Genomic DNA, 22,902 nt, shown 5'->3' with positions numbered 1-22,902 from the left:
TAATTCAATCAATTTGATTCTTAATAAACTATTGCAAAATATTTTTATACAATATTCTTTTTTAAAATAATAAAACATTTTTTGTTTATCGGTGAATCGTAAAATAAGATTGACCATAACAACCTAATTCAAGTTGACGTACCAAACAAAACTGACGCTGATTTATAATAATTATATCAGCTTTAGATTCAGAAAAAGTTCTGGTAAGAATATTTATTTGAAAACATTATGCGTTAACATCATCTAAATCTCATTAAATCTCATGTATTTCATGTTCTTTCTATTTGTGGTGGTGAGAAACCCTCTTGAGTTTTTCTAGTGAGAATTAACGTAAAAAATTAACTCAAAAAAATTTCATGCAATCGTGAAATGTTATTATAGAATCTAGAAATTGTTCAGTTAACGAAGGAAACTATAAGCAGGTAGACAGTAATGATGTTACATAATTCTAACTTGAGAAGCAAAGCCGACGATTCCGACCGAAGTGAGGCTTTTTGGAACAACTTCATCAGCAGCGTTAATGATGACAATGACGACGTCACCCATGATACCAACGCAACATACGACACATCCATCAACAACTTTCTCAATCTCCTCTTCAACTCAACAAAAAATATTTTTTTACATTCATTCAACATCTCGACAACAACGACGACGATGACATTCATCGATGAGCAGAAACACCAGCAACCAAGACATTGGATATATTTGTGTCTCTTGATTGTGCCACTGAGCACCATCCTAGACAATAGCTTGGTCATTTTAGCTGTGGCCAGTCAAAAAAATCTGAGAAACATCTCCAACAGGGTCATCGCCAGTTTGGCCTTAACAGATCTATTTCTGGCTTTGTTTGTTGTTCCGCTTAGCATCTACCAACTGGTTAGTCTAGCTTTTAATTATTATAGTATTATTATAAATTATAGTATTTTCAAACAACAAAAACTTACTTTTCCAAAGTAATTCCCCCAAAAAATAGCTCAAAATTTTTCAGAGCAGAGTGTCAATATTAGATTGAATAGTGTGTTAAGTTTTATTTCAAATATGTTCAACTGAAGAATTTTGTAAAATGGTTATTCAAAGTAGTTTCCAATCATTTCTAACTACGACTTCAGGCTTAAATAAACAAATGAAAGAAAGGAGAAAGCAAAATAAAAAAAAAACTGTGTGGCCGTGAATGAGTTTGATGAGGAAAACTACTGGCAGAGAATTCCTGAGTAAATATTTGATGTATTAAAAAGCACTGCTGAAACGAAACAATTTTTGTGCGTCTGTCAGAATTTTAAGTCAAATGATTCGTTCGATGATTTATGAAGATTGAGTTATAAAGCATTTGGAGATTTTTTGCGTATCATATTTGGGGTTAAATGTTAGGATAAATAATGTATGGAATATAAATATATAATTTGTAGTCTTAAGTTAATGTAGCTGAAAATAGACGTAGGCACATTTGTAAAATTTTTTCTCGTTAGAAATATTCTAGATAAAAGTTAATTCTTTTGAAAAAATGGTTCAGATCTGAGAGGACCAGACGGGACGAAAGGTTTTCAAATCATGAAACATTTTGTTCCCTCAAATAATATTGGTTGTCAAATATATTATAAATTAAGACATGATACTATATAATCACCAATAAATGTTTTGTTTCGATCTTGTATTTGTGTTTACGTGTGTTTTGCTGGCACGATGACCTAGCGGATAAGGTCGTCTGGGGTTTTTTGCTTTTTTATGCCCTTTATATAAGAAGTAATACTATGAATCATAATAAAACGAATAATTAATAAGCTACCTTAGTAAAAAATTGATCTTAAAAAATTAAATGTTCAAAGAATGAACATTTTTTGGATATTTCAAATAAGGTTTTAAGAATAACTTAAAAACCACTCAAAAATAAACTGAAGCTTAACGCGCATAATGATTTCGAGATATAATTTTCAAATACTTTAAAACAATCATTCAATTCCCTATCATATGGAATGTATCGTCAATTTAAATTTTTACGATTTACTAAAAACAAAAAATATTAAACCATGGAACGTGAGTAGACATTAAACAACATTTGGCAGCGAGAACTTCCTCCAAGTCACCAAACATCGCCTTATAAAAACATGGCAACCAAATTAACGTGATCACAAGCAGGTTCATTCAATAACGAGTGACACACAGTGAGATAGTGAATTGCTCTGCCGATGTCGAAGGCATGCCACTTACTTAATCTTTCACAACAGACACACGTAAACGCACGTACTCAACACACAGGCATACAGCATCATCTATGGGCAGCATATTTTCTTTTGTAATGTTAGTTCATGGAGAAAAGGAATTACTTATTAAAAACCGTTGTGTAAAGGAAATATTCCGTGTTAACAAATAATCATTTTAAAATTTATTATGCATTATTTCAAATTTTTATCTTTCCTCTTTCAATTTTAAATTTTTTTTGCCCAATTTTTTTCGTCTTTTCTGTCACTTTATTCACCGTTTGCTTGTGTTTCCATTTTTTCCCGGATTGTTGTTTCATTTATTTTATTCTGTTTAAACATGTAGGCCTTTATATATATATATGCCGGGATAGATATATAAATATATAGGCCAGGCCGGGAAGAATTTTATCATATTTATCCATCTTAACAAACAGATGACAATAGAATTAAAACTAAAACGAAATAGCGCATAGCATACAGCACAATGCAAACTTGAACGCCACTGACGTTATGAAAAGTTAAGGTTTGGAAGTTTGAGGTTGAACGATTATGCCGTGTGGAATATCAAATAAGCATACTTTTTGAATGGCGTGACAGTTCAATAATTGTTGCTGTACTAAGATAAATCAAGTAAGATGGTACTGTCATTAGTTAACTAATTAAAATAAGAATAGTTAGTCATATTTATTCAATATCTTTGTTGATGTAATTCTTGTTAACAAGTTTCCAAATCATAATTAGTTTGTTGAATGTGCTTTTGTTATTTGATTGATTCAAAAGCAAGAATTGTTACGTTTCAGGTTTGTTAGCTTAGCGGAGCTTGAAATAGATTGATCTTTGCACCAAGGAATCTAATCTGTTTGTAAATATCATTATGATAACTAACAGCTTGTAGGATCATTCGTCATAACCTTCTTTTATGCATGTTACGCAATGTAGACGACAATTCTTCTGACTCGAAAAAATGTTTTTGAAAGTAAAAGAAAGATTGATTGGCATTAAGTTGTTCAAATGATTGGCAACAAGTGAATCGGTCAAAACGGTTTTACTTTTTGAACATCTTGAAACAAAATTTAACATTTTTTGGATTTGGTTTTGAATAAAAAAAAAGAAAAAATTAAATTAAAAAATTGAAAATGATTCAATTGAACACGTATATAAGGGACATGGAACAATACACAAAAGAGAATCTATGAATACTGGAATCTAAAAAATAAAAAAATTTTGAGTATAAAAACATGCTCTGCTCACTCAGCTGCTGAGTTAGCAACATTTTAACTGACGGCAAGTTGACGGACAGAGATTACAACGAAATAATTCTTTCAAAGTTTATTGCATGTGGGTGGGAACGCACTGACCATCTGGACACTGAAGTGTTTTGGATACATGGAACAACGCATAAAATTTTTTAGAAGAAATGAAAATATTTGTAAATTTATTGTGATTGTCTGTTTATAACAGTTAGCATTTAAAAAATTTAACAGCAGTTAATGTTAATAAAAAATCCCAAAATTGAACGTAAAGTTAGAAACCAAAAAAACAGAAGGAAGTTGTTTTCATTAGAGTAACTCATTTGAAATGTCATTTAAACACCGAATGTTTTCAGGTCTCTGAGGAGAGCATTCAATTAAAAAGGACAAAATAATTTGTCCAAATGTTAAAAAACATGGCTCACGTGATGCACAGCAGGTCGAAACCCTCTGGTTATTTTTAGTTAGCGTATTTAAGTTTAGCTTGAACATGTTTGATACATTTTAAATTTTATTTTAAGTAAAATTTTGAAAAATGAAATTACATTATAATATTTTTAAACGGCTTTTTAACACTTACTTAAAAACCAATTTTTTAATGAGATTTTTAAAATATCAACAAAGTTTTAATAAAGAATTTAAAATTAAATAAAAAATAAATTAATTATAAAAATGGTATTTAAAATAAGAATTTCAAATTTTTAGCTACAATTGTATTGTTCCATGTCACTTGTATAACTGTTCAATGTAAAATTTTCTCAAACTCAAACTGAAACATGTTTATATTGTTAAAATTAGAAACAAACTCATTTCCCTTGGATAAAATTTTAATGAGAGTTTATGTAAAACCATCGAAAAAAGAATTTAGACGCTGATCTGACAACAACTGAATGAAACGGATATGGAAAAAATTATTTGGGAAATCCGTTTCAGGAAATATGTTTTGGGAAACATTTGCATAACTTAATTTTTTCTGTATTTTTAACAAAATTTATATTAAAATCAATTTTATATATAAAGTAGATAAAAACACATTTTGTTATAAATGTTTTATAAATGGTTATTAACAAATTGATATTAATTATAAGCTATTATCAATCAATTATTACAAGTTATTCGTTAATAATTCCGTTTTTGAACTCATGAGAAATCTTAAAAAATGACGAAGTTTAAAAAATTGATTGCCCTGGGAAGCAAATCATACATCATTTTCAAACGTTTATTTTTGCTATTTATTTTCAGAGGCGTAAAACAGAGTTACAAATAAACCAGTAACAACACATTCTTCATTTCCGATGAAAACATTCCTGTGTAACCCAGATTTCAATCAGATTGAAGTCTTGTTAATATTGTCAAAAAATTGGACAACACAGTTTTGCATACAACTCATAGACAGCATTTAGAAATTTTTTCACTGAAATAAGTATGAACTAAAATGTTTTCTTGAAGTTAAGTTTCAGCAGTTCAAACACTACAGTTTATTTCATTTTTGTGAGAAGTTATAAATTTTGAAATATGTATTTGCGAAACGCAACTATGACAAAACATTGGTTAATATTGGCATACAGGAACAATATTTATAAAAGTTATGAGTAAATTGAAAAATATAATTGTTATAGTTTGAAATATATACAAATATATACATGGAAGAAGGTTTGTTATTCATATTTTGTTTTGTATGGCATCAGCCATGGAAAGTTAATGAGCCTACCAACGTAGCGTGCATGCTTGGAAACATTGGTTTATCATTCTAATATTTGCCACGGACAACTTGGCTGTCATCTTTAATATGTTGATCATCATCATCATCATTTTTATCGCATTTTAGACATTTTCTTATTTTCATTCATTATCCTTATCATCTTCGTCGTCATCATCGTCATCTTCATCATCACCATCATCATCGTTCTCGTCGTCACACTCAAAGGAAATACGAATGGATGGATGATACCATAATAATTGTCTCATATTTTACGCTAGCTCTCATATACTATGCTTTTGTTATTCTAATTTTTTGAAGCTGTTCTTATTATTTTTAATATTTTTACAAAAACTGATTATTTTTCAGCTAAATATGTCAATGAATGACAATAAAAATTATTATTAAAAAGGAGGAATTTAAAAATTCCGCAAAAATATTCATTGCAATGTTTCAGAAATTTTGTAAAATTTGTTTTAATAAGTCCACATAGATTATTAGTAGCGTGTCTTATGTATATTTTAAAATATTTCGAAAAAAAAAATGAAAAAAGACACCAAAATAAAAGGTTGCACCAGCAATGTGCTATCACGTTCGGCGCAAATTCCTGTCTGAAAAATATTCCACTTAAAACTCATTCTGCGGAGGTTTATTTGCTAGTTAATCAAGTCCCTTGGTGCAAAATTTATGGCGAGCTAGATTACATCGAGGAAAAATGACTAAAACTTTTATTCAAAAACCATCTCAATAACGTGTTTTTAATGTTCATTATTAATTTACTTTCGGAAGAGAACTTTTTTTTAATATTATTATTTTTAATTGAATTTTGAGCGCGATCAATTTATTTTTAAATGTTTGTCTAGTGTATTCATTCAAAAATATAACAAAATCAAAACCGACTTTTGTTTCATTAATAATCATAATATTGACCATGCAATGACTTGATTACTTTCGCTGGCGTATAAACATTTTAACATTTAAGCAGGCATGTTGTGATTTAGCGAGGGTTTTGTTAAGAGCTTCTCCAGTAGATGCGTGCCTACCTACCCATGTTGACGAATGTTTGTCGGCATGTACTTAATTTGTGGCAATTTAATTCACAATGTGCAGTTTAAGTTAATTTATTTGTAAGAATATTTATGAAAGGAATTTTTTAATCAACCAACTTTAGATATTTAATTTATGTGTTATATTCTTTTTAATCAATATTAGTTCAAATTTGTTTCTGTTTTAATAAGTGTAGAAGAAGCAGTCAAACCTAGGACAACGAAATATATTAGCAATCCATTTTTTTATAATTTTTTGGCAAACTGTTGTATAATGCAATGGTCCATTTAACAATGGGAGCGCTGATGCCTTGATATCTGTTACATCTGGAATGAACGAATGACATTATGATGAGATACACCACACACACACACACACACACACACACCACATGCACACACACGCGCACACACACACACACACACTACACAGTTTTCGCGATAAAGATATAAAGATATTCAATAATTAATTTGAAATATATGATTTTGTGATAGAGCTGAGTGCTCTTCTTTAAAAAAAATATCAACATTTGCAATTTTTACAACTCAATTGGTAAGATTGCCTTTAACAAAACTGAACAGCTAGTATAAAACTGTGATGAAAATATTTGATAAGATCTGCAAAGAGGACGTGCTTATTGACTGGCTTCTAATCGATAGACTGTCATAAATAATCTTCTCAGCTGAAAGTTGTTGCCGTATTTTGTTTATTTATTTGCGAACAGCGTTGTAGATAAACTCGCTTTTGAGTTCTTATAAATACAATTTTATTATAATAAAAACAGACAGTTTCAATTTTTAATTTAAAAATTGCCACTCATTAACAACATTTTATTTCAAAAAGTTGCAATTACAAGCAAATTGTTCAAAAAAAAATACAAAACATGAATTGCGGAAATGGCCCGGACTAACTGTTAGCAAGTATAGTATTGAAGAAAAGAAGTCATAAGTTGTTTGCTGGTCAAGTGGTCATCTACAATGTAGTGATCAGTGGTTGATGTCGTACAGATCCATGCATGCATCGACCAATTGTTACAGAAATGTGGGCTCATTTTTCTTGCTCATTTTTGATTGTTGGTGTGGATTTTGAGGAGCAAATAAAAAGATTGTACAGTGTTGTGTTACGTACGTTCCTTTGTGTGCGGGTGTATGCTACAGTTTAAGCTGCCAAAAATAAACCATCCATAAACAAGAACAATTAGAATGTCAAAAATAAAGTTAAAAATTAAAAACATACGAACGTTGTCACAATATTATTTGCTAAATAAACACATGAAACATGCGAATTTTTTTGCATTATGTTTTAGTTGTTAGTAGTATTATTTTAATCTTTTGACTCTCGTTACTACCAACATCGATGTTATAACTTCAATGATCTCTATATTTCCAACACCAGTGTTGTAGCTTCCAACGATCGTCATATGTTCGTTATTTCGTAGGTTCAAGATTTCCGATAGATGAACACAACTGCTTCTGCTTCAAACGCAAACTTTGTTGAGCGTTAATTTGAATGCCAACAGTAATAGAAACAATAAACTAATCCAAGTAACCACATAAATTACATTTACGATTTCGCTTTAAACCTCGCTGGAAACCTGATTGCAATCCTGACTATGCAGAACCTATACATAGCCTAGATTTTTAGCAAAAATTGAATATTTCTTTACAATTCTCTATGGTTTACAATCGAAAGATTACAAATATAGCAAAGATAACAACATTTAGGATAACAAATAATCTAGCGCAATTCGACATTCCAGCGGTTATAATAGTATTATTTGTAACTTAGTAAACAGTGTAATTAAATTTAAAAATTTTCTGCGTTCATCATTTCATAAGCAACACACCTTCATCATTTACTCAAACCCAAACACCATCCCCATCGTCACATCGTCGTTACTCTCAAGTTTTATTACCTAACAAAACCATACGCTCCATTATAGAAGCATTCATCACTGCATAATGTATAATAATTGCCATATATTGCCATAAACTCTAAATATAAGGAGTCTCGTAAGAGTTTACGTTTAAATCATAAAAGTTCAAATATGTAAGGCCATCAACATGTTACTTTCGCATTAGTTGCCTGTAAACAGGACAACACACAAAACAAATTCACATGTGCAGCACCTCGCTTATTCTTATTCAGACGTGATTTCAGTAACGTAAAATTTTATTGCCGTTCAGAAGCTAGGTCGGTTGCTGCTCATGTTTAGCTGTGAATGTTTTGCACGCTGAAGTATTTCCTTATTTATTCATTCCGCACTGACGGCTGTAAGTTGACATGCACAGATGTTTTCATTTCATTCTTGCGTGGGTTGGTTGTGCGTTCTTCAAATTTTTTATTTATTTTTTCCCAATTTTTGGAAAATAAAATCATAAATTTATTTATTGACGTTCTGGGAAACCTAGCCTACTTGGGAATTGTTTTTATTATTCTCTCCAAAAGAACTTTTTTACCATTGTTTATTGGACGGCGATCTGAACTCAGCATATTCGGTCATCCAAATCACTGAAAGTGAACAAAAAATTTTTCTTAACACGCAGGACAGCCTATTTGCAAAAACTCAAAAATACGCCTGCACACAGTACGCTGAGTTATACAACTCAGTCGCACTTGAACAATCACACAGACTGCCCACAATTATACTCGTATAACTGTTTTATTGCATGAATAACAAAATAAAAATGTCAGAAACCCTATAATTATGCATATTAGCGAAATTTTTATGTCGAGAATTTATCGTTTTGCTTGAAAGTAATCAAACTAATAAAAATTTTACTGTTTATTGAAAAATGAAAAAGTCTGAATGTAGTTTGTTCAGGAAATTGTAACAATATTTGTTTGGCCAACAATCAAGACAATTAAATAATCAATTAAAGTAAAAAAAATGTCAATAGACAATAACAAATAACAATTTTCATTATTAAAATATTCAAATTTTACTGTTCAAGTTTTTGTGAAAACATTTCGATTGTCACTATGCTACTGCCTGAATCGTGTGATTCAACGAAAAAAAACATGTCACAGTGAATGTATGCAAATGAAAAATTTCCTTGGTTAATATGCTGACGCTGGCTTTGAACTTTCTTGTGCACTTAACTATGGTAGATAATTGTTTTCAAGTGTCCCTCTCTATCCCAGCAATGAACTAGTTATTTTAATAAGACATTATTAATATTATAATAATATATTATATAATAATGAAGCATAATATATTCGTTTTCATTATTGTCAGCTGCTGAATACGGCTTTAACTGCACTTGCAGCAAATAAAATAATAAAATTATTTCGATAGTTTTTTAAAACTATGCTTGATTATTTGGTTGAATTATTTTTTGATTATTATTTAATTAGCTTTCCTCGTTTGAATTTTTTCATGGTTGTGTTGAAAAATGATAGTTTTTTATTTCAAATATATTTTTATTCAACGAAACATGTGTACAAATATTAAATAATGAAAAAATCTCATCTTCTTTACAAACACGTAAAATAAATGTTAAGACCATTTTTACAAATATTTAAATTCAAAACTCTTCACATTTTAACTTTAACGGCATATTGGAATAGGGAAACGTAAAATAGATTACCAAACTTATTGTGGCGTGATCGAATGAATTTTCTCCAACGCCAATTACACTTGATAGATTTCTTAAATGTTTTTTTAAAGTAAACTTTTAAATATTCACCATCACGAACTTTTAATGGTGGCATATTATAATGAAAAATTTTTTTTGGTTGTAGTACTTTAATTCAACTTATTGTTTTATTTTATAACAATTAATTCAACTTTCATATTGTAGTGAAAAACGTTTTGAGTTTAAAATGAAAAATGCGGTCAGTCTAATAACAACGTCGAGATTTTTTGCTAAATTTTAAATAAAACCATTATTTTAAAGGAATGCTTGAAACATTTATTGGTTATCTAATAACACGGGTTTGAAAATTGTTTCTCTGTTATTGCTGGCAATCAAAATTTCGTAAACATAGCAAAACACTACCATGTATCCTTAACAAGATTTGATAGATTGATGGCAAAAAAGTGATTTGATGACTGTACAAACAGTAGTAACCACAACGAGAATGATGTTAAATGATAATGAAGTTGATGATGGTGTCTGTGACGTAACAGTCAGTCAAAATGTCGAAACAATGTGTATAGTTTGAAGGCAGGGATCAATGAATCACCATGGTGATTGCAGTAGAACAGCTTCTATGTAGTGAGCTTGAGATGAGATGGAGTTAAATGCTTGCTTATTTATCGTATTAAATGATGTTTTCAATATTTTGTCTAGATTTTTTAGCATTAAATATTTGTGCATTCAACTTACTTTCTTGCTTCAACAAACTGTTGATACTGAAAATTAGTGATTTTGTTGTGTTTTATACACGTCGTTGGCTTTAAAAAAAGATGGCTAATGTGAAAATGGTGTGTTTCAAGTAGCACATAAAAAGCTTGTTCATAACGAATGTTTTACTTTTTTTGGCATCACCCTTTCCAAAACTGTTAACCTCTTCATAGTTGCACCCTTCCTCTTAAAAGTCTTTTTCTACTCGCTTCCTGTTACAAATCATCTGTTGCTAAAAATATCGTGCAAAATATTAATAGCAGAGACGAAAATTGTAAATCATAAATCATCAACATCAAGCAGCATCGAATACAACCACATGCGTACGTACACGGCTTCACGAATGATATGAAACATTGCAATAATAAATCACTAAAAACACACTGTTCATTAATGCATACGCACTGTACGTACTGTACAGATAAAATTTTATGATTTTTTTTGACAAACTATTTTTAACAAAATTTTCTTTAATTCAAGATAAAATGCGAAAAAGTGCAAATGAGATGTCACAGAAGCGTTACCACCTCTCTCCCTGTAACAAGTGGCACATATTTGAAAGCCCTCTCCTCCTTTCAAAGTGTGACGTCATTTATGGACAGCTCCTAACTAAATTCAGAAAATAAATTTGTTTATCGTTTTGATTAATAAACCGTCGTATCAAATTTTGTTAAATTTAAATTAACGACTGTCTTTGGTGAATTTCTATTTTTGCCCATACAACTTTGGACAATATTTAAACAAAATAAAATTTTATTCATTGATTCAATTTTATTTTGTTTAATTTTTGTAGTAATGTGTTTGCTAATTTTTTTAAATGTTTTTTACTTCATTAATTTTAAACATTTGCATTTTTTTCGTTAATCCCAATTTTTTATGTTTTTTCATTGTTCGTAGTCCTTTCTTGTTAGAATGGTTAAAATTTTATCCATCATACAAAAGGACGTTGACGTCAAGAGTAAAACACGAATATAAATAAATATAAATAGGCACCTAACAACAAATATCCACCAACAAATATCTAAATACCAAAATTAAACATTTTCAACAACAACAAGCATAAACTCTTTTTGTTATGTAACACGTAATATTTCAATAACTTGTGTAATATAAATTTGAAGCAGTTACTGAACTTCGTCTGTCAGGTTTAAAAATGTTCTTACTATTTGATTGTTGAATGATTAAGAAGGAAAACATTAAGTTTTGGTTTATATATCAAGTCACTAAATTTTGTATGCGTAAAATTGTTTTCTCCGTTAAATTTGAATTTATTGCGACACTAAGTGTTTGAATGGTTTTGTAAACTGAAAAAAACGAAAAAAATATATTTAAATGCGGTAAATTGTGCCTGAATAAATAAATATTTTTGATGCATTTAAAAAAATAATAACTTGAATAGTCGAATGACTTTATAAAGGACTTACTTTATCAGGAGAATTTTATCGAAAAAAAATTCTCAAACGTTTCACATAGCTAATGTTAAATCAATTCATTGTAACGTGGTGTGAACTCTCGTAAATATTTGTAAGCGGAGGTGCTGTAAAGTTATTTTAAAGTTTTGAATCTCTTAATAAATTTCCTGGTTTTGATCTTTGTGATGTGACCTAGATGTCACTGAGTTGTTTTTAAATGAGATGCGAACGTTTTTACTGAAGCGCTGACTCTTCATTAGTTGTTTACATTTTGATTGTTCAAATGAATTGATCATCATTTATCATGCTAAATGTTTTTAATTATTTTTCTTTATTTGATGGGGTAAAATTAAGAATGAATCAAAGTAGCAAACAGCTATTTAAACATATATATATATATATATATATATATATATATATATATATATATATATATATATATATATATATATATATTTCAATTGTTATACAAAAAAATTAAAAAAAAAAAATTAAAGAAATTAAAACCCAAAATTAAGAAAAAATATGTTGTCCAAAAAAATTAATTAAGTTTTTAAAAATAACGACACCACCAACTATAAAAACAACAACATTATTAATAATAATAACAACTTAACAACAAAAGCAATAAAAAGCAACTCTAACCCAACGACAACATGAACATAACAATATCAACAAGGCTTGAATAAACAAATGGGAAGCTTTTGTCACCTGCTGGCAACGTTCAACGAAGTTTTCTTACGTGAGCGCCTGCTTGCATGTAGACAAGTGTTGTTGCGATAAATGCCTGGATGCTTATTTAATTCACAATTGATCGATGATCAGTCATCCATCACCAACTAGATTATTCAGTCTGGAAATAACGACTATTGCAAGATTTATTCAACCACCCTAACACATGTTTACTCAGAGAATAAAATGTTTTAGTCTGATTGGAAAAGAAGATGTGTGAGTTGCATTTGCCAAGAAGTTTCTAGATAATAACAATTTTACAACACTTTATGTATAACGACACCAAGTTATGTTGTCGCTGTGCAACAAAATCAATTTTGTATTTAATTGTGATAAATCGCATAAAAAAGCCGTTGAAAATGGTTCGAAGCAAAGTTTATTTATCACGAGAAGTTTCAACAGCATGAAGGAAACCTGAAAATAATATCGCGTCTGTAATCAATCATCATTGAAATATCGTTTTCAAATAATTCCACTTACTATTATAACCACTCAGATATTTATTAGATGGTTCGTTAAATATAAATAATACATTTAATTTTTTGGTTATTTTCACAATTCTTTTCATTTTCAAAGTTTTCATAATTATTCTCATTAATTTATATATAAAAAAGAAAAATAATGCATTGGCTTGAAGCTGATCAATTTTGTTGGTAGAGAGGAGGCAATATTTTACAAGTGCAACTGGAAAATTTTCTCTGGTTAGGCAGATGGAATTTTTGAGTGAAGATTTAATTAGGGAAAATTATTAACAAATATTGAATGCCAGGATAACGATTAATGATTTGATAATATATTTAGTACTTTTGGAAAATAATAAGTATATCACTTTTTATGATAAATTAAATCCTTTGTTAATTTTTTAAACCGTTTTTATAGTGAAAAATTGAATTTTTTTATGATGTTTTCATTTTTTTGTCACAAGTTTATAAAAATTACATAGCACAAAATGTTGCATTTGCTTTCATGCAGGCTGCTAAGGAGAGTTTTACTCCTTTCATCATGCAATTTTGATAGAAAATGAAATAAAAAGTCATCAATCCTGAATTAAACACAAAACTGTCAATTTGATGGAAACAGAAGTTTTAAATTCTTTTTTAAACGAAGAAATAGAAAGTTTTGAACTTCTCAGCAACATCGGAAGACTCTTCTAAACACCAGGACCAGACCTGCAACAGCAGTACAGCGCATTACAATCTGCAAATAAGTCTCAGATGCAATGTACCACCTAAGGTACCGCCGCATGAGTTCGCTGATTTGCTTGGTTGACTGGACGGAACATTTCAAATAGCTCACGTAAAGATAGAGTGAACGGGTGGTCTACTTTTTCCATATAAACGTTGAAATCCCCAACAACTAAAATATCAGTGCCCATCATAGTTTCTGTTAAGACCAGTGTGTCAGGACCTTCAAAAATCAACTGTAGATGCTGTCAACTTTGTTGGTTAAATCGATCTGACATTCAACCGACATATTAAATCTGTAACGACCATATGACCATCATTACTAGTGTCATCACCAACACTATGTGCGCCAAAGTCATTTACATTAACATTACCACCAATGTCATTTTTATCTCTGTCGCTACCATCATCACCATCACCATCCGCACCACTACCACCAACATTGCCATCACTATAACCACCATTATTTTCATCATCTCCATCACCATTTACATTACCACCATAGTAATTATTATTTTTATTATTATACATAAGATTTGAAAAAATTGGAAAAAAATTTAAATTCCAATCTAGGCATGCTACTTCGTAGAATGGAATTTCACAACTTTCTTATTAAGAAGCGGCGTAGAGAAAAGTGCACAACCGGCTGGCGAAGGAAGGCAGCATTTATTAATTAACTTCACCTCTCCCTTCATTGCGTACATTGAAGGGATGTAACTGTGAAGAAGAAGGAGAAGAAGAAATTGATGTACCAACGACGCTCTGGGCAACAAACGATCAATTCTATTCTTCCGCAATCAGTTGCTCCAACTTTTATAAATCTCTACCGACATAACGAAGGATGCTGACTTTAACGAGATGTTTCCTAGAAATTGTTTCTTTTCATAATTAAATGTTAAAGCATTAGGCTTTTATTGTGCGTGTTATTTTTGAAAATTTTGTTACGCGTGATTAATCAGTCGACTGAGTTACAAGATCATTGGCATCTTTATATGAAGAAGCAATCAATCATTTTAAATAAATGACGTTAATAATATGCTTGATTAAATATCTGAGATTATCACAAGATGAAAATAGGATTTATTTTTGTAACAATTTCAATTGATTAATGAAAAAAATTGAACAAATTTGATGTTGGACGCTTTGTGAGAGCGATGATTCAAATTATTTGAATGTAAAATATTTCTATTTTTTAACTATCTTAATCTTTAAGCTTAACTAAAATATTTAAAAATTTATTGAGAGTTTAAGAAATTTGACTTTAGTTGCAAAATTTTATCTGTTCAACTTTTTGATCACGATTGAATTCAGGTTTTTGAAAAAATTTCAAGTTTTGTTAAAAGATGCTAAATTATCAAATTTGAATGCTTCCTATTCATTCTTTATGCCTCATTACAAATTTAGTCACAATTTAATTGAATGAATGAAATTGTACAAGTAGTAAGTGGGAACGGTCCAGCATTGATTGCCTCTGCGGAAGTTTCCGTAGGATGAACATCGTTAACATTCAACCTCTGGAGAAAGGAAAATGATGATGCTTATTTTCATGCTTGGCCGGCAATCATTCGTATTTGATAAGCATTTTTTCAATTGGAAATTTTGGAGAATTTTTTCATTGGTTTGTCACTGATCGAATTTTGAAATGGCATGAGCAACCGAATGAGTCGATGAATGAATGGATGAATGATTGAATGAATGAACGAATAAATTAATAAAATAAAAACCTTACTGAACATAAAATTGACTAATATACAAAGAAAAAATTTAAAAAAAGTTAAATAAACAATAGAAGCGAAAGACTAACAAAAAGACCAAGAAATAATGAACACGAACAACCAAACAAATTAGTGGATGCAAAAATTAGAAAAATATTGGAAGAAAAGTAAAAAAAGAATATACTAACAAACGAATGATTAAATAAATGATTGATTAAACAGAATAATGAATGAATGAATAAATTAATCAACTAATTTATAATTAAAACATGGTTAGCATTCAAAACAAAATTGGATTCAAACGGCTTCATGTTCACGATTACTAAATGCTATTAATATATTCAATATGGTTGCATGGAATAAATATATTTTCATCGTGCAATCAATTTAAAGAGAGATTTTGCCAAAAAGCCAAGTGATTAAATTAGCTTCAAAGTAAGAAGAATGTGTTGCATCAGTAATTAGGTATATCACGTAACTTCGCTTGCATTTGGAAAAACATTATTTTCCTTAGGCTTTGCCCTCACCACTGGAGTTACACACAACCAGTCTCTGTAGTATTTTTATTACAATTATTATTATTATTTTTATTACGAAAATTAACATCACAATCTTAAGCATTGCTAAGTTGAAATTGACATTGGTTTAAAATAATTTTTCATGATCAGCGCTGTATTCTGATAAAATAAATAGTTTTTTTTTATTATAAAATTAACATTTATTTGAAAACTGCAAAACTGAAAGCTAAAACATCAAATGATGCCAAGTAAATGATAGTGTAAATGAAAACGCTCTGTGTGGTGGTCACGAAATTGGGAGATATTACAAATTGCGTGCTATTAAAACCAGCGGTTTAAACAGCAACCTTATGAATAAAGCAATTTATAGATATATAAATTTTTGAAAATTTCAAGCGCTGACATGTTTTGGCAATGCTAGATTGTTTGATGCTTTTTAGACAACCAAATGAAATTTGGCGTTTGTAATAGCAATTTAAATCTATTAGCACTAAATTGTCCACAAATTATTTTATTTAAAAAATATGTCTATGTTGTAGATACAGTACAATTCATTTGAAAAATCTATTTTGAGATACAAACAATTTTTAATAAATATTTTTAAAATTTTCAAAAAAAGCGTGGAGAATAAACTTTCATGCAACTCGTTTTAATTCATTTCCTGGATACGCGTTACTTTTTGTCTCTTTAAATAGCAATTTTTTAGAACTATTCATTTTTTACAGTATAAAAAATGCAAAATTATATATTTATAATTATGATAATAATTATTATTATCAATAAAAAAATATTTTTATTTCAGGTTGTCGGAGAATGGGGTCTTGGTTTCCACTTGTGTCTGGCCTGGACCGGATGTGACGTCATCCTCTCAACAACCTCCATTATGCATCTCTGTTCCATCGCCCTCTACCGCTACCACGGTATCTCCAACCCCCTCCAAGGTCGTAGGTACAAGAAGGGCAAAGTCACCAAACTGGTCGTGCCCGCCTGGATCGTGTCCGTAGCTCTCTCAGTACCTTTCGTCGTTCAAGCTTACTTGGACCCGTCAAACATTTTTGAAAAAATTTACGACACAAAAAGTTTGATAGAAACTTTTGAAAAAAATGAAAATGTTATTTCAAAGTTAGAAACTATATTGAAGGCAATTGATATGTACAACAACAACAACAGTGTTGAGCGGGACTGTTTAGCCCTCCTCAGTGATGCCAGACTAATGAATCTCTCACAATTCAACTCAACAGCATATTCAAACATGTTGTTTAAGATTCATAACAAATGCAAGTATCAAACATTGAATGCAGCAAATCATACAAATTCTGTTCTACTGCCATCGTGGCTGTCAGAAAAGAATATCGACCTGAACAAAAGCACTTGCGGAATTTACAATCAAACGTTCGCTGTTTATTCATCATTAGTGTCTTTCTTCATCCCACTGATCGTCATAACAGTTGTTGTCTTTCTCTCTATACAAACGCTCAGAAAGCGATCTGACCTACAGGTTTCTAAACAAGTCGTTGCTCGAAACAGCTTTTGTTGCAACGACGACAATCGGGAGACATTAGACACAGAACCAGATGACACGGTTACTACGTCTCATTCAACCTCTCCGACCGCTTCAGTATGTCTGTGCAATGAAGTTTGTAACAGAAGAAAACCCAAATTTAAATACAAAATGGTTGCAAAAAATAAGGAAAAACGCCACGAAATAGTTATTGATGAGACATTTTTCTTTAAAAAAAGCTTTTTCAGTGGTTGCATGAAGAATCGTTTATCAAAGAAACGACTGGGGAACAGTTTAAGATCTGACCGGCCTGCTGATGAATTCGCGATGAAGGTCATTAAGAAATTCAATTTGTTTAATGATGAAAATTTTCGTTTTGCACCAGGTGTTTTCAATTTGCAAGAACAAAACTTTCAAAAACACAAAACTCAGCATGATCAACAAAACACACGTCACCACACTCGTACCGAAAATTTCAATTATTATCAACCACAGTCACTTGAACGTTGCCGATTTCCTCAACTATCACAATTTCCAAAACAACAACACCCACAAAAAAATGCAAAACAAATAGTTGAGCAAACACAATTTCATTATAACGATCAACTGAAACAACAATCGCTACTGCTTGATCCTGATGTGAAAAATCGACGAAAAATTGAGAACACGCAAAATCAAAAACAACAACGTTTTTTTAATCATTCGGTTTGTCAATCACAACAATGCAAACAACAGCAACAACGTCGCAAACAACACTCTCCAGAAAATGAAGAAAAACAAGAACACGCATCTGATATTCTGCACGGTGGATTATCGCCATCATCTCCATCAATCACCGATCCGAGCTCATCTCGACAGCATAACATTTTTTCATGTAACAAAATTAAGTCGACGAAAAATACTGAAGCCAAAAACAACTCGTCAAGCATTAACCACAACAGCAGCAACAACAACAACCACAACAACGACAACCACAACGACAACACATTAACTAACAAAACCATCAACCGTAGTATAAATGTCAGTGACGTTAAGAGCGGCAATTCCAACAACGATCTTAATGTCAGCATTAGCAGCAGCAGTAATGACATTAACAACAAAAACAACAATATTAACATTGAAAATCACAACAACACACTTAACAGTAGCAGAAAGACATATTTGCTTTGTAGCCATAATCGCAGCAGCGACAGCCACAGAACAAACAACATCAAAAACAGTCGTAAATCCAATCGATTCAATAAAATAGATAGATTGGAGAAAGTCGTCCCTAATAAACTGGACGATTGTGTGGTTGATAACATTTATTTGGCGCCAGATGGAACGTCTGAATGTAATTTGAAAGGCTGCTCCAAGGATGACGATGAGATAAAATGTGATGAAGATAGCGAGGAAAAAACTGACGCTAATGACATTAATTACAATTATGATGTCGATAATTATTCAAACAGCGTCACCTGTGTTAGTTACACCGACGATGTTGTCATTGTGAATGAGCATTGCGGAAATGCTAAATATGAAAATGAGGATGATAATCGCCGGTTTAGGAAAGACTTCTTTTGCATGAAGGTCAAGGACGAGGGCGACGACGTAGATGATGAACTCTCCAGGAACGTCAATTATATGCAAGGAAAAGCAGGTTGCAACAATGATTCACTGCCCACTCAAAAATACTTCATTAATAATTCATTCTTCAACTTTGATGTTTTCAAACTTCATAAAAGAAAAAATCCTCACAATTTATATGAAATGAAAAAGTTTGAAAATAAATTGTCAACCACGAGTGATGCTGGAAGGTGTGATGCCAGCATGTGCGACAGAAATAAGCGCTGCTGCAGAAGCGAAGTCAAATGCCAGTTATACAAAAACTTTGCAAATTTCAACAGCTGCAACAACAACCGCAACCCAAACAAAGAAAGAAGGATCTGTGAAACAGAAAACAAAATCATCTTCAATGCAAACGATGGCAGTAATTACAACAGCCATCACAACAAAAACATCTACATCGCTAACAACATCAACAAAAATAACACCAACGATGTAGGCTGCAGTACTTTAATGTTATCCAACCGCAGCACTTCAGAAAAAAAACTCCACGTTGTATGTTTTTTGAAGCAACAAAAAATTATTAACATCAAAGACTGTGCGGTTAGGAAAAGTTGTCCGTGCAAACAAAAAGAAAGAAAATCGTCTTCACCCCCACTGCCCTGCTTATCATCGCCGTTCCGAAACAAATTAAAACAACACCACAAATCCAACACGACGACTACTACTACAACTACCGCCAACAGAAACAGCAGCACTTCAACAGCCAGTCCATCGACACAATCCAACACTAAGCCAATGGCTTACATTGAAATCCTAACAACAGCTGATTCTTGTAAAGTTAACGGAAGAGAACGACGTGCAGAAAAAACTTTAATTTGGGTTTTCGCTGTCTTCGTGATCCTCTGGTTACCGTTTTTTAGCGCTAACTTAGTGTACGGACTCTGCAGATCGCCTGCGTGTCAGATTCCTCCCGCTCTTTTTCAAACGTTTGTTTGGCTGGGCTACTTGTCGTCGGGAGTCAACCCGTGCATCTACACACTCCTCAATAAAGATTTCCGATCGGCTTTCTACAAACTGCTGACTTGCAGGTTTCGCAGTGGAAAGAAAATTATCTACAGAAGAAATGCAAGAAAGATTAAAAAATTCAGAGAGGTAGGTGCTGCAGGAAGTTACGCTGGTGGATCATCGTCGACAGGTGGTGGTGGTGGTAGGTGGTCGTTCAGGTAGCTGCCACTTCAATTGCTCCGACATGGAAAATGTTCCGAATGCCCCACTGATCATCTTTCGATGTTCAATCTCTCCTACGTACATACACTTTTGATTTAAAATAATGAGTATTATTTTAAATCAAAAAACTTTAACATTAACAAGTATGATGATAAGTTGAGGGAAAAAGTGATCATTTGTAAATAACTGTGAATGCATCTATGATTGTTTCGTTCTTGAAATATATAGTCTTCATTTGTTATAGTCAGGATAACATGCGCTGTAATAATGACAAAGTTAACGTCAAGAGCAGTATTTTAAATTGCTTTTAATAATTTGAAACTTATTAATTTTTTGATTAAAAAACCTTAAAAAGACTTTACTTTTCTGTTAACTTTTGTTTCCATGTGGTTTCTATTAAATATTGTTATTGACACAGCCAATCGTCTCATCAGTTGATGAGTTTAAAAATAAAACAACTCTCTTTATATAATATATTTATTTATACATTTACGTAAATGTGAAGATGAAAAATAAATTTTGATAACTTTGTATTCAAATAATGAAAGATAAATTTCCAAATTGTGTGAAAGGCACTGACCGAAGCCTGCATTTAAATGGTGAAAACAGAACTGGCAAGCATCCCTTCATGGAAGTACGAAAACGAAAGCAGACATGAAGAATGGATATTTTTTTTGCGTGCTAATATTTGTTTTCATCTTCCGTGCACGAGAGTAAGCAGCCTTCAGATATTTTTTGAACTGCCAACACTAATTCTTTTTTAATTAAAATAAATCAAAAGAAATTGAGTTAAAAAATACACAACAGTTCGCTATTAATTATTTTTAAGTTAGTTCTTCTGAATGCTTTTTCCAACGGTTACATAACAATTCGTTACTTTAATTAGTTATCTTATTGTGGTATATTATCTTCTAAAAGCGTGAAATAGATGACAAATTTTTGAACATTCGTTTGACCAACCAAACACCCTGTTGGAAATATTTTTTTGGCATACGACCAAACAACAATGAGTCATCATTGCAAGGTCGACTTTACTTTTCTGTTAACTTTTGTTTCCATGTGGTTTCTATTAAATATTGTTATTGACACAGCTTGTCTTGTAGGATTAAATTTGCAATACTTGGCAGGTTTTTATTGTAGACTTATTTACTTTTACACAATTATTTCGTTGGCTAACTGGGGCTTTTATAATTGAAACTTCAAATTAATCTTATCTGTTTATTATCTGGTTTGAAAATTAATTCTTGGTTTCACTTAGTTTTTTTAACTTATTTTTTGTATAGGCCTACTATGTTTTCAAATGTTTCAATACACATTCTTCTACATGAATTTCTCTCAAAAGCAAACAATTAAGTTTTCTGTTTGGCCATTTATTGAAGATTGTTAGAAGTAAATAAAAAGGTTGCAATTAAAAAAAACAATTTTAGGTATTAAGAAAAAAGTTTAAGTAGCTCTGAAATTTTTAGCAGAACAAATTAACATCTCCGTCAAACACTCAAACATGACTTATAACAGGCAAACTCAGTTTACACTTACAATGAAACATTCGGAGATTCCATTTCATAGCACATTTATACTTTCTATGACATTATTCATGTATGTTTCACCACATTGTTCGTAATGTTCACCTTATTGCACTTGATGTTCACGATATCATTGTGCGTGATGTTCACCACACTGTACAGTGATGTTCACCACATTGCACGTGATGTTCAGTCACTGGTCCTCTGTGTCTTCATTAGAACGTTGTTTTGTTTTTATGATTGCCTGCCTGTTATTTTAGTTAGAATTGATGTTTGTTTCTACCATTTATTGCACTTGCCAAAAACTTCAGTTTTTAATTGGTCTTATTTGTCGCTACCAGCATGTGATTTGTTGCTTTGTTTTCATGCACCCGTGCAAAATTCAAATTTTTACAAAATCTAATGCAAGTAAGTTTTGTGTAAATTAACTAGAAACTTTGCAACGAAAGGCTAACAGTAAGTTTTTCTGAAGATTTTAACACTTGTCCAACCAGCCGTCATATCGCATGTAAAACAAAATAAAAATGAATGGGATGAACTCAGAACATTAATGCCAACGTTCTGCATGCTAACATTTTAACGTTTGAATGAACATCTCCATTCCCTGGCCCTCACACACCAGAAGTAATCAACTCCACGATGGTAAACACTCCTGCCAAAATAACAAGTGAACGGTGGTGAAGTCATTTTCGGATAATACCAATATAGTGACCCTCAAAGTTGCTACTATATTTGTGTCTTGTGGCAAAACATGAATTCTAATTTTTGAAAATTTTACAAAAACAAAACCGCAGACATGTTTATGGAACAAGCTTTGCATAACGCATCTCTGCATAGTAAAAGTGAATAAAGTTCCGCGGTTGTTTCTACCTCTTTGTTGCACCTGCCAGGAACTTCAGTTTCTAATTGGGCTCATTTATCTCTACAAACGTGTGAAGTTTTTGAAGTTATCATAAATTTCATTTACATTCATTTCCTTATCAACAAACGTCTTGA

The 22,902-nt window shown here is 31.3% G+C and overlaps 1 protein-coding gene across 1 annotated transcript; it reads left to right on the top strand.

The window, feature by feature from the left end:
- Positions 1-657: 657 nt before the first annotated feature.
- Positions 658-20,383, top strand: HELRODRAFT_72721 (hypothetical protein; the record flags this gene model as incomplete). The annotated part of the gene is made up of 5 exons (XM_009013509.1): positions 658-879; positions 16,910-17,151; positions 17,476-17,617; positions 17,828-17,961; positions 20,005-20,383. 5 exons carry the CDS (start codon positions 658-660, stop codon positions 20,381-20,383), a joined length of 1,119 nt encoding a protein of 372 aa, XP_009011757.1.
- Positions 20,384-22,902: the final 2,519 nt, after the last annotated feature.

This window comes from Helobdella robusta, assembly GCF_000326865.2.
Source record: "Helobdella robusta unplaced genomic scaffold HELROscaffold_12, whole genome shotgun sequence".
Classification (NCBI taxonomy): Eukaryota; Metazoa; Annelida; class Clitellata; order Rhynchobdellida; family Glossiphoniidae; genus Helobdella; species Helobdella robusta.
The sequence above is the reverse complement of the archived record's forward strand: the minus strand, read 5'-3'. Positions and strand labels throughout refer to the sequence as shown.